Here is a 12,643-nt window from a genome sequence, read left to right as displayed (position 1 = left end):
ATGTTCTTACTGTATTAATGCACTGTAGGTAGTTTATTAAACCTAGAATCATCTTTATTTTTAATGTCGTGTCTTTGTAAGCTTCACAGGGAATTTGTTACACTGATACAAAGCTGACTCAGTGCCTGAACTTGAAACCTTTGCCCGTGGAAGCATTTAGAACTGCTATGGGTGCTTTCCTTCTCACACAAGTAAGCAGGCATTCATGTGAGGCTCTGTCTTACCAGCCCAGCGGTGTGTATTTGTGGCCTGGGGTTTGATGCCCACGCAGCACATTCAGACAAATGCTAGATATAAAATACATTGATAGACATTATATACCCTGATGGGCCATTTTGCTTTTGTGTACTTACAAGTGATGACTTGAAGTGCCTCATCCCAGTCTGCTGGGGGATAAAAGTCCAAAGAAAACCTTTGGGAAGAAGATCCTTCTGGCCCTGTTTTCAAAACGTGTGCTTTCATTACTTAGTAGTTTTTTCTCTCCCCACAGCTCTGTGTCTTAGAATTTTGTTGTTCTGGGATTTATTTTTTATGGTGGAGGATAGGATGGTTTTGTTGTGGTTTTTTTTTTTTATTTTGCCGTTTGGAAGGGTATTTTTCTGTAGACATGGAGGGTGGTGTTACATATTCATGAAAGAGAAGTCTTTCCAGCCCCTGCTCACAATGACAAAGACTTAGCTGTTTCACACAGCAAGCTGACTGGAATTGTGTGGGGCCTGCCTGACCAGATTAGAGCAAACAGCAAGCTTATTCCTCAAGTCGTCAAGCCTCCCCTTCCTAACAATTTCCCCAATTGTCATTTTGACAAGGCTGTCATTAGGTGATGGCTTCTTTTGGCCATTTTCAGATAAAGATAATTTCCTTAACTTCCATTTTATTTGACAACAAGTAGTTTGGGAGAGAAAGGAAGTGCTTCAGTAGTTTATGGATTAAGGGTTTGTCACTTCAAAGGCATCTTTGATCTAAAAATATGTGCTGTACCAAATTCATTATGTCTTTTTTTTTTTTTAAGAACTTTCTAATTTATTGATCTGCCCCTCAATTATTCCCTTTTTTGCATCCCCTAGTAGTACATGAGATAGCAATGGCGAGGGGAAGGCACCCAAATGGCCTCTCTGAAAAGTCATGACCAGGGCAAAACAACAGGTGCTTTTGTTTGGCACCCGGTGCTGGCTCTGTCGCAGATCGGTTTTAGCCAGAGGTCCTGCCTGCTCTTCCCATGGGAGGGGTATACAGCTGGGTGTAGGGCTCGGTTAAGAACTGGGGGACAGAGAATACGTTTCCTAAGGAGTGGCTTATTTCATGTTTTGTATTTGTCTGGGTCACTCCTCTGGTATAAATGAATGGCCTAAAAACACGGATCTAGGGCAGTGAGCATTTAGCAAACTGGAGATGGGTTTTGATTCCCCAGTACCCTCTTCTGCCAGCTCCATGTGGCAGTTGTCATGGGTTTATATGGCTTTCTGTGGGTTATGTCTCCCCTCACCTGCTGCCCCGCTGGGACCCTACACCCTGACTGCTCCCTACAAAAATGCTGACAAACGACTTTTTCTGATTAAGGGTAGTTTTGAAGTCAAACTCTGGAGCTCCTTTTTTTTTTTTAATAGGAGTATAGGGGTAACTTTACTGAAGCTCTGTTTTGTGTCTGTGCTGTACTAAGAAATCACAAACCTCATTCTAACAAACAAAACCAGAAAAGTGCTTTTCCTGGTCTGTTTCCGACTTAAATGCTCTTCCAGAAAGCACTTAGCTCAGCTTTGGAGCAGGCAGGTGCAGTGGCTGTTGAGTATTTTGCTTACCTGACCCCATGTACCCGAGGAGGCATGCTCAGAGTTGGACTTGATGATCCTTATGGGTCCCTTGCAGCTTAAGATATTCTATGATTGCTAAGTGCAGGTCTGCCGGCCAGTTTCTCTTTGGCGCTTGTTTGCAGTGTTGCAGGGAGAGCAGGATGTGGTGGGGGTTTGAATATGGATCAAGAGCTGGGCTTTTGCAATGTCTGCCTTAGCTGTGTCAGGCACTGGGCTTCATTTTGACCCCCTCCTCTGCTTTTTAGGACTGACAAAACTCTGTTCTTTGCTACAGCAGTGTAAATCTGTTGCGTAAGCCCATTACACTAGCCTTATGCAGGCTTAGCTGATGCTAGGATTTGTTCTGAATTAATATTAATATCTGTTCTACCTAATTACTTCAGCTTTTTCTGTAATGTTACCTCCATATTATACCCAGCCGGCTAACCACCTTCTTGCTGCTGGAGGCTGTTCTTGATCCCATTTCTAAACAGAAGCACTTCTGCTTCAGCTCTGGCTGGGGTAGCTGTGCAGAGGCTGGCTTTTTTTTTCCCCCTTTTGCCTGCTAATTGGCTGAGACCACCAGAATTTGGAGGACACAGATGTCACTGATAGTTTGCCTAGGGAGCACATTCATGCCCATCTGTTGCAGTCTAGAAGGCTGTTCATATATCCACAAGGCCTTCATTTAATTCTTGTCAGAAAGTAATGTAAATCCAGTTTACCTCAGAGGTCACAGCCAAGATTTATGCCAATGAGCCCCCTGCAATTTACACACACTGTAGTTGTATAGGATGAAAAGAAAGCCTTTCATGTTGGTGCATATTAACAAGAAAGCTTGCCTTAGGAGAAGCTTTTTGATTGAGGTTCTTCCTTATTTTAATACAGCCAATGCCAGTTGGTATATCCAGCTTTACCAAAAGAAAACATCTAATCTTTAAGCCAGGGAAGTAAACGAAATGAATAAATAAATAAATAAAGCCCCTAGCAAATCAATTTTTTTCTTTTAAAACATCTTTTCTCTTTCATGTGGCAAAGCCTCTGCGTACTGAAAAGAAGGGTAAATGCTGTAGGAAAACATAAGCATGTGTGCATTGAAATAGGAAACTGAATTTGCTTTCAGTAGAAGATGATAGTAACTCAATCACTGAAACGTTTGCTAAATTGTTGTAAGCATGTTTTCTTTTTCTGGTGGTTTTTTTCCCCTCCCCCTCAAGCTGCCAAGTCTGAAAATAAAGTTTAACCTGTTATTTTTGACACATCTAATGGGGAGGACTCCAGAAGCTTTATGTGCAAATCCACAGGAGGGAGAGCAGCTGAAGATGCTGTGCGATGTGCATGTTCCCTGTTACCTACTGAAGAAACAAATGCCAGCTTCAATGTTCGTTCACTTTTCTAGGGACAGTCTTTTGCAAATTTTTCAGTCTCCCTGCAGAAGGCAAGGGGACACAAAATACCATAACAGGGAGTGAAGATGACACCATAACTCAATCAGCTTCAGGAGGTGGTTGCAGCTAGAATAGGTCCAGCACTACCTCTGTGTTTCACCCCTGTCCTCCTTGTTTGTCAGGAGACTACACCATCTTAAAGAGCCCCCCTAAAAATCAGTCTGGCTTCGTTGACCTTAGTGAAGCTATGTGTAGATAGGCCACAGTGCAGCATGAGAGTTCTTTATTAGAACAAGAAAACTGGATTTCACAGAGTCGGAGGCAAGGGTTCCTACCTCAGCATACACAAAAAATGCTGACCCACCACATGGTGTTGGCGTGGCTAAAGTGTATGGGAAAGCCTGTTGAATTAGGCTGGAGGGAAAATCTAGAACTGCAAGTGGTGCAGATACTTGAATTGAAAAATAGCTGTTAAAAAAGAAATGCTTTTAAGTACTTTGGTTATTAAAGTTGCTTGTAAGAGCAGGTGCTGAAAAGTAGCACACAAAGATTGATCAGGATGTGCCAACAAGATTACAAGGGGGTTTCAGTGTTGGGCACCTCTGCTTTTTGAGGCCCAGTGTAGTTTGAGAGTTTCCTTTCATTTATACCAGCTCTGCTCAGAGGGATCCTCCTCCCTTTTCCTCCTTCCTTTTCCCTAGTTTGTCAGGCTGGTGGATTTTACTGTGGCAAACACGTTCAAATGTTACAGGCATGAAAGTCAGTATCATTTGCCTGGGTTCATAATGACCGGAGTGGTTTGGGATTAGGAGGGAGGAGAGCAAGGCATCGAAATGAAAACAGGGCCCAGATTCTAAGTTCCAGTGTAGCACTTAAAATAATTAAAATGTTTATTTGAAAGTCAAAACAGCCTCAGTCATAAATAACTATCCATTCCTTGATTGATTGTGTCGAGTCCCAACTGAGAGCTCTGGGAATAAGGTTTATTTGCTCCCTGTTGGGATTAATCCATAAATGTAGTCTCCACATGGAACTCATCAGGTCTTTGCTTCCTCTTCATTAGTCTCCCTGGAACTGGAGGGTAGCTTGAATAAGATGAAAATTAGGATAATATATTTTCAGAGAGAAAAGGTCTGGTGATCTCTAATTTGTGTTTCAGGACCATAATGCTGTGGAAAATTTCACAAATGATGTTCTCTGAGAAACCAATGCTTGTTATGCTTGCCATATTTGAAGTTTGAATGCAGCCATTACATCTTCTTTTTCTAAAAGCCTCCAAAGCTAATTGCAATCTTAAACTAGCTAGATTGACTCCCAGGCTTCCTTCTATCCACAGTAGAACTTACAATTCCTTTCTCTTGACAGATCTTTTGGTCTGCTAGCCCAAGGGCTCTGAAATGTCACAGTATGGCCCATTTCTTATTAAAGAGATCATTTCACTGTAGCCCACCCAATTCCTCCCTCCCTCCCTCCCACTTGTTCTGAACCCCAACCCTGACTAGAAAGCAACCACAAAAATACATTTTCTCATCCCCTGAGACCTCTGTACATTTTTTTTCATCATATTTGATGCAAGAAGTTATTTTAATCCAGGCTCCAACCAGAAATGGTACAGATAGTTTTTCATCATTTCTGTTTTAAAGTATCTGATGATTACATCAACCATAAAAAACCTACTCTGTGTCCAAAGCTGGTGTAAAGGAGCTTTCCTGTCACTAAAAAATGCTTGTCTTCAATCTGATGCAAAATTGGTTTTATTATGTTTTGAAAGTGGTAGCTACAGCATTTGTTTGTGTGCCCTTAGAAAGCATTTTTGCCTAGATTGTTTTGCAGCATATCAAGCTGCAATTTTTATCACTTCAAAACTGTAGTCTCCTTAAAGTACCATTTGTTAGGATTTTACGGTACTTTAAGCAAGCTAATTAGCAAGCATTAAGAGGGTTCTAAAGGCCTCTAGAAGTTTTTGCTAGTTCTGCTGTTTGGCTTTAGTCTCAGGTCCTGCATTTGCCCCAGGTCCGTAAGCTGTGTGCTTGGTTATTTTCACATCCCAGCTGTCATTCAGTGCTACAGCTGTCACAAAACACAACTTAGAAAGTGGCATCTGTGTAAAGGATGCTGCTATAGTTTAAAGCTCTTTGGTGCATTTTAAGCTGATTTTATGATGCGAGTCATTGTCCCTAGTGATGGGTCTCAAAAGGCTACCTTCCTTCTGAGTGCTAATGTACAGTTTATTGCACTTTTCTGTATGGTTCCAGCACTTTGTTGCTGCTGCTGTTGTAAATCATTATTTATTACTTTAGGTGTCCTTGCTGTTTATTCAGTTCTTTGGAAAAATGTACTTGAAGAAAAAATTATTGCTTGCTGACATTCATATATCACTGTTACAGATCTGGCAGTTTCCCGGTGAGTTAAATCTTTACAATCCTAGGAAGCCAAGTGCTGTACTTCTACACTAATTTAAGCTACCCCACTAAGCCCCGTCAGTTCTTTGTGAAACTGGCAGTCTGTGTGGCTCACAAAGCCACGGGGCCCTCCTGCTTACAGTAAAGACCCAATGTGATCTTCCAGTCTGTAGCACTGCAGCCTTCCAGCCTTTCCATGAGCTGGGTTAAAAGACTATTTTTGGGCTCTGGACTGCAACATAGATAAGTTGGAACATGTCTGTAAGCTCCCTTGGGTGCTTTCAATGCCATGTTATTTTTTGTAAAGGCAAGTATCTCAGCACTTGTTTGCTTTAGAGCATCTTCATAGAAAATTGTATTTGTGAGCACATCTTTACCAGGGCTGTGAGGTGGCAGTAGAACGCAGGCTTCTTCCAACATGGATCTGCGTGCTCGTGAAGCAGTCTCCTCCACTCAGTCGGACTAATGTTTGCAGTGAATCTGAGATATGTGTGTATGTGCTCAGTGGTTACCGGAGAGGACTCCCTAGAAAACGAGATTTTTAAGAAATCAATTACACAAAGGAATGAGTCAGGGCCAGATGGCAGGGATGCTCCATCCCAACCTGGGAGGTACTCATGGGATGGCCGCACACTCATTCCCACAGGGCTGGGTAATCAGATAAATCAATTAGCAGATGTCAGTGCAGTTAACAGAGCAAGCAACACTACCATAGGTGTGTTACTGTGGTTATAACAGTGGGGGCTGCTTTTCTTTTCCTCAATGGATAACCAGCAATGGGATCAGCTTTTCTAGACCTGGCAGGGTAGGAGGAGAGGACTCTGCTTTTCCTGAGAGTCTGCTTTCTGGGTGTTGTCACCAGGTTCAGATGTCTGTCCTTGCTGATCCAAGGTCTTAGGGAGAGGGGACTTCTGTGAACTAGGATGTGGACTAGGACCTTGTACTGCAATTACAGTACACCTATCAGTATGGTGGCCTTCTTCTGGAATGATCTTTGTCATTGACAGATAGTTCAGCTGTATCTCCTGGGAGGACCTGGACTATGCTGTAGCTGTGTCTCCAACCCTGTCTCTGGCCCCATCTCTTTTTACTCCTGATGGAAGCCCCTAAACGGGCCCTGTGCCTGGTCCATCCCTTTGCCATGCGGGGGGTGATCCCAGCACCCCATTACAAGCACCCAGCTACATTCACGTGGCTCAAACCCTGTGGAGCGATGCCCTCTGTGGTGTGGTCCTGCTCGCTCTTACTTGGAGCTTACATAGACTTGGAGCTTACATAGATGGAGAACCCTTTCTGGGTTTTCCTTCTGCTTTGTTTCTCAATGTCCTGTACCAGGGTGGGGGGAAGAATGCTAGGAGAGGTCTTCAGCTATAAATTCCGCATTTGTGGTTTTCTTTTAACTTTGCCATGCTTAGGAGTTATGTTCTTGGACTGTGTTGAGACCTGCATGTACACCTGTTTTCTGGAAGCAGCTCTAAATACTCTCAGAGGAAGGCATTTGTAATACAAAAGTGATTGGAGAAAAGGAAGGTAGAAATACCGACTTGGGCAGAGATATGAAGGGGAGGAAAAACAGCAGAAATGCTACCTCAGTGTTGGGGGGATGGGAACTGAACCTGAGTGCAGACTTTAACCTGCTCTCCTTAGAAGAACCCTGACCTGTATTGTATATTTTATTTGATTGTTCTTCCTGGTGAGTTAATGTTTTAACAGTTGGTAGGCTGAGAGTTGTAACCACAGCAATGAAACCTGTGCTGTTCCTCAGAGCACTTTGTCACTATATGGGCTTCTTATTTATTCATATGGTGGACATCTCACAGGCCCTGACAAAGTTGACTTCACAGCACCTCAGGTTTCTAGCTGTCCATTGGGAGGCCCAGACAAAAGGCCCAATCTCAGATGGCATCTCTGTTGCTCTCTCATGTGTCTGACAAGGAGAAATGAGGCACGGCATACATGACTTAGCGTTGCCAGGACATCAACAGCAGACCTAAGAACTGAAGCTAGCTCCTCTGTATCTCAGTCTGGTGCTGTACTCTAGAGACTCCCTACATAGGGAGTTGGACTTGATGATCCGTAGGGGGTCCCTTCCAGCTCAAGATATTTTATGATTCTATTCTGGGATTCCAGTTCTTAACAGAGGATGGTTTGTACCCTCCAGAACATGAAGGCTACAATCTGCTTTTGCATCTAATTGAATACTGTGCCAGGACCTTTTTGTGCTGCGCTTCGGAGTGCGTCTGGAGTAGAAGGAAGCCCTGCCAAGGTGCTCCATGGTGTGGATTGCAGAGAAAGAATTGACACCAGCAAAACACCACTGCAGTGACAAATCCTAAGCCTCAGATGCTAGGAAATGTTGAGCATTTAACAGTGTTAGTCTAGCTGATCTTTTGCTTGTCCACCCTGCTCTCCAGTTGCTCTTTATGTGCCTGTGCTCCTGCCCTCAGTCTCCCCGTTATGGCTGCTTTTTAAATTTCTTCTTTCTCTGATATTTGTCTGCAGAGTCAGTCACGGCCCTACTGACGAGCTCCTGCCTCCAGGCTCTTCACTGATGAATCCCATCTTTTGCCCTGCTCCACCTGCCCTTCCATGGCAGGCTCTCTGATCCTCTCTGCTTTCGCATGAGTGCATCTCTTTTGCCCTCTGCTTTTCAATCTGGCAGCTTGCTCTTACTTGGTGCCATTGAGAACACAGGCTGTCTGCCACCAGCTCTGGGATCCAATGATCCCAGAGCTGCAACAGAAAGGAAAAAGACTGTTTGGAAGTTTAGCTGCTGAAACGTAAGCCATTTCTAACAGAGAAAACTGTGTCTGTATATGTGTTCCTTTGTACTTCCCTTCCTATTTCATAGCCTTACTGTTTCCCCAATTTTAGAAATGTTTTCACAGAAGCTGTGTTTCTGACTACGTTGCTTCAAACTGTGGGGGTAGTTTTCTAAGTGAGACCATCACCAAACTGGTGGAAAAAACCTCCATTGTTTATTTTGTGCCTCATTTTTGAAAGCTGCTTGACTGTTTTGGCAGATGCTGAGACGGATACCTGGGATGGAAACTGTAGGTTTTTTTCCTGCATTGCCTTTGGCAATGTCCTAAGCACCTGAAGGACTTGCAGTGGAAAAAGTATGGCAGGCCAGACACCTGGATGAATGTAGAGAGCTAGCCTTGGATAGAAGCAGTCCAAGCAGACGATGGCAGACTTCTGCTACTAGGGACTTTCCCCAGAATTACTGCAGTAACTAGAATGGGTTTGGTGTTAGTACCTCACACATCATGTGCAAGTTGCTCTACAGTGTATGCAGAGCCTGTGCCTGGCTACTGCCTGCTGACCTCCTCAGTCCTGAGCTGCGGGTGTTCGTGGGTGACCCTGCCCCAAAGGGTGCTCAGCAGCACCCAGGCAATGCCGGTGTCAGCAGGGCTTCCCGAGGGTGGGGGCATGAGGTGGGCAGCCTGGGGAGGCGGAGGGACGATGTTGATGCGGGAGGTGGGAAGGAGAGGTTATCAGGTTTGGAAAGGCTCCTGAGAGCTGATCTGATTGTGGGAGACCTGTCTGTGACAAAAAAAAACCCACACTTGTGTATGTTTGGTAAGATGGTCGAAAGCCCCAGACCCTTCTGTCTGTCACAGAGCTGGTGAAGCTGTCATCAGCTCCAGTGCTCGTCCTGTGGGCCTGTGGCTTTGTGAGGTGAGCTCCTGCTGCATGCTGCAGCATCAGTAAAAAGACTTTTCATTCTGGTGGGTTCCTTCAAAGACCATTTTTGCTCCACTATCTCAACCAAACCGTGGTAGGATGCCGTATTATTGTGGCACGAGTGGGGCTACTAGTGTGAAAGGAGGTGAAAGTAATGTGCTCCCTTGCCCCGGGGTAAAAGACCCTGTGGTCTGGTAAATGCATGCAGCATCCTCCATGAGTTCAGAGCGTGCACGGCTCTGCCATTCAGTCCTGGCTAACAGTGTGCGACAGCCTGAGCCTCCAAGGTGCAGGGGGCTTCTGCCCAGCCTGGTTAGTCACTTTCCTGCTTGGGGTTTCACAGCTCCATTGAAGAGCCCATCCTTTCTCTCTGGTACCTCAGAGATGCTCGCCTCACACAGTTTGTCACTGAGACCCTGCAGTAATTTCACACACTCCTCTAATAAAGTCCTCCGAGGCTGTCATGTATTTTCATGTATTTCCCCTATTATTTCTCCCTGCTTGAGCCTTTCAGATAATTGATGATACTTTAGTTAATCATTTTCCCCCTCCTTTGTTCGCCAGGTACCTCAGCCTTGAAGGGATCCTTTTCATTTAGAATCCGTGTCTTCTCTTAAGTAATTGATCACTGTGCACCCGGGGACACCCAATTCACAGCCGAGTGGGATCAGCCTTCATGAATAACCAAAATGCCGTGGCCATGCTGCTGCAGGAGTGCAAGGGAGCTCTGGACGCGCTCCTGTCGGCAAAGGCTGACGCGGGCGAGGAAGTCGAGCGAGAATACCGGAGGTGCCAAGGTGAGGTCCCCAGGAGAGGCAGCAGGACCACGGCAGCAGCCACCGGTCCTCAGCCCTGCCCTATTTTTCTTCTCCCGGCAGATGAGTGTTTAAGAGATGCCTGGATTTCGAGGCCATGAATGGGATGTGGGCTACAGGCAGGCAGGGAAAGAAGTCCACTTTGTTGCAGTGAATTGCTGTCAGTTCTAATTTTAGGCTTCAGTAAACATGAGGCTGTAAGGAACAGTTTAGTTTGGGAAGAACAATGCCCAAAAGTTTGCTGATGCACATAAATTTCAGTTATTAAAAAAAAAAAAGAAAGGAAAAAAAGGATGCAACTTCTGAATAAGGGCACATATTTCCTTTCCTTTCATAGGAACTGGGGGAGGGCCTTTTCTGTTTGTCAGCTTCTCCTAATATATTAAAGAGCTCATTGCCTGAATCTTTATCTTGTAAAATGTGTGTGACCTCTATAAGTGGTGTCCAAAGGAAAAAAAAAACCTTGCAATATTCCTCCTGAAAGGAAAATCTATGCCGGCTAATGGCTGGAATAAATAACCGGGAAAGGAAGCAGTAGTTAGCGAGAGCTGTAATAGAAAGGTTCTTCATTTGTTTTAATGCTAGCATTACCTGCTGGAAACCAGCATTTATTTTGGTATTGTCATGGTGCTTTGAGAGTGGTTTGTAAAAAAAAATATTATTCCTTAATTCCAGTGGAAATCCAGTTCATGTTAATCATGAAAGGATAAATAGAATTGGTTTAGTTTTCTCTAGATTCAGACTTTGAGGGCTACATAACTTCATTGCCACAGCCTTTCTATTCATGAAATAAACACTGCATTTGAATTGCTGAACTTGTTCAAATTACATCTTTTCTGTACAGGATAGGGAGTTATGTACTTCTTTCTGCCACACAGAAAAATAACTTCAGCAAGTACAGAAGAATATAGTAAAGGATGAAGGTGAAATTTCTAGAGGGAAGAACAAAGGCATTAGCAAAAAACTACGAAAAAATCTGTTTATGTACAGGTTTTCCTTTGCGTGACACATCTGCAGTACTGTCCGTTTTCCAGTTTAGTGTTAATAATGTTTAGTTTTGCTTTGCATGAATGACTCGGCCATAATGTTAATTTGATCTTTAAAATCCTTTGTTTGTCTCGGAGCACAGAGCCGTTGAGAATATGTTTTTCCAACCATCCTTGTTCTTGCTGGGAGGTCAGCTGCCTTTTTCTGAAGCACCTAAGTCTGTTTGCGGTGGAGGGTGGTGTATAGGTTTCTGTTATGGATACTGGAAGATTTTTCTCTTCTTTTTTTGTTTTCAACAAAGGGTACTTTGTTTCCTCATCACAAATTCTTTTAAGTTTTATTATGGCTCCTTAGAATAGGCTCTTGAACTCCTAATCAGGTAGTGCTTTTTTCCCCTCATCCTCCTCCCTCCTTTTCTCCTATTAAATACCACAGAGTATGAGAAATAATCAGTTTAGTTCCAGATAAGGTAAATCAGTGGCCTTATAATCACTCAATTAGACATGGTCCTTCAGGTAAACTGCTTTAGGAAATGAACGATCAGAGCCTGAAGTGATGCTCAGACTTTTCCGAGGACCGTGTTCCCATCAGCTGAAAGAAAAATACCCAGCAGCAGGGTGGTGACAGCAACATTAATAACTGCTGGGGCTCTCTACCCAGGGATGGCAGGGCCTCGCAGGTCGGCAGCTCTCTGCTTCGGGGAGACCCTCCCAGCACAGAGGTGGAGGGGGTTTCTTCGCCCCCCTCTCCTCCTTTGTTTGCCCCAGCTTTCTCAGACCAGGCGCAGGAGGAACTGAAAGTCAAATATGTATAAATGGTGGGGAGAGGAGGAGGAGTGCTTCTTTATCTCGCTTTAATAGAGGGGCTAGAATGGGTGTTAGATGGGTCTGGATTGGTTTTTTATTTCTTTTTAGGCTAGAAATCATTCCAATCAACTTCTGTGCCAGTTCAACCTTCATTAATTAATGAATTTATATTGCCTGTGGTGAGAACAGTTACCTTACAAGCTCTCTGTTACAACTCTTGTCCTGGGAGTTGGATTTTAGCTGAAAACCGCACGACTGTTCATAGGAGCTCCCCAACTGTTTAGTGTGGTTCTAGTGGATATTCTTGCAATACAACATCATTTTATTGTCATTATCACACTAACTGTGTTTGTTTCCATGCGGTGACAACTAGACATCACAGCAAGGCTCAAAGTGGTATCCTGCTAGTTTTGCACAAATATCCGATGCCAAAGATGACTGAAGGCTCCTAGATTGCCCAACCCTTCTGAAGATGTTGCCCTGGTTTCCTTTTCTAACCAGCTTTGTGGCAGTGACCACTGAAGATGCCTCTTTAAAAATCAAAGTTCAATATTAAATAATTTGGATGTATTCTTTATTCTATAGTGCATCAAGTAGAAGGGGCATTAATGTTATTTAAGGATAACATGGAAACAGGAACAAGAGGACAGCAGTAATACTTTTATGCTTTAGCAAGAATACCAATGTCTATGTTATCTCACTGGTTATTTTCATAGTTGCTGTCACTACTATTTTTCCTGTTTTAGTGTTATATAAGTAAGTGTGACT

The 12,643-nt window shown here is 43.8% G+C and overlaps 1 protein-coding gene across 1 annotated transcript in view; it reads left to right on the top strand.

The window, feature by feature from the left end:
- The window catches only part of ALPK1 (alpha kinase 1), a 51,362-nt gene that overhangs the window by 7,678 nt on the left and 31,041 nt on the right, over positions 1–12,643 (top strand). The window contains exon 2 of the mRNA XM_055797742.1: positions 9,832–10,064. Within this exon, the coding sequence (XP_055653717.1) occupies positions 9,944–10,064 (121 nt within the window). The 5' untranslated portion in view covers positions 9,832–9,943. The remainder of the gene's footprint in view (positions 1–9,831; positions 10,065–12,643) is intronic.

This window comes from Falco peregrinus, chromosome 2 (genome assembly GCF_023634155.1).
Source record: "Falco peregrinus isolate bFalPer1 chromosome 2, bFalPer1.pri, whole genome shotgun sequence".
Taxonomy (NCBI): Eukaryota; Metazoa; Chordata; class Aves; order Falconiformes; family Falconidae; genus Falco; species Falco peregrinus.
Note: the sequence above shows the minus strand (reverse complement) of the source record. Positions and strands in the feature narration are given on the sequence as shown.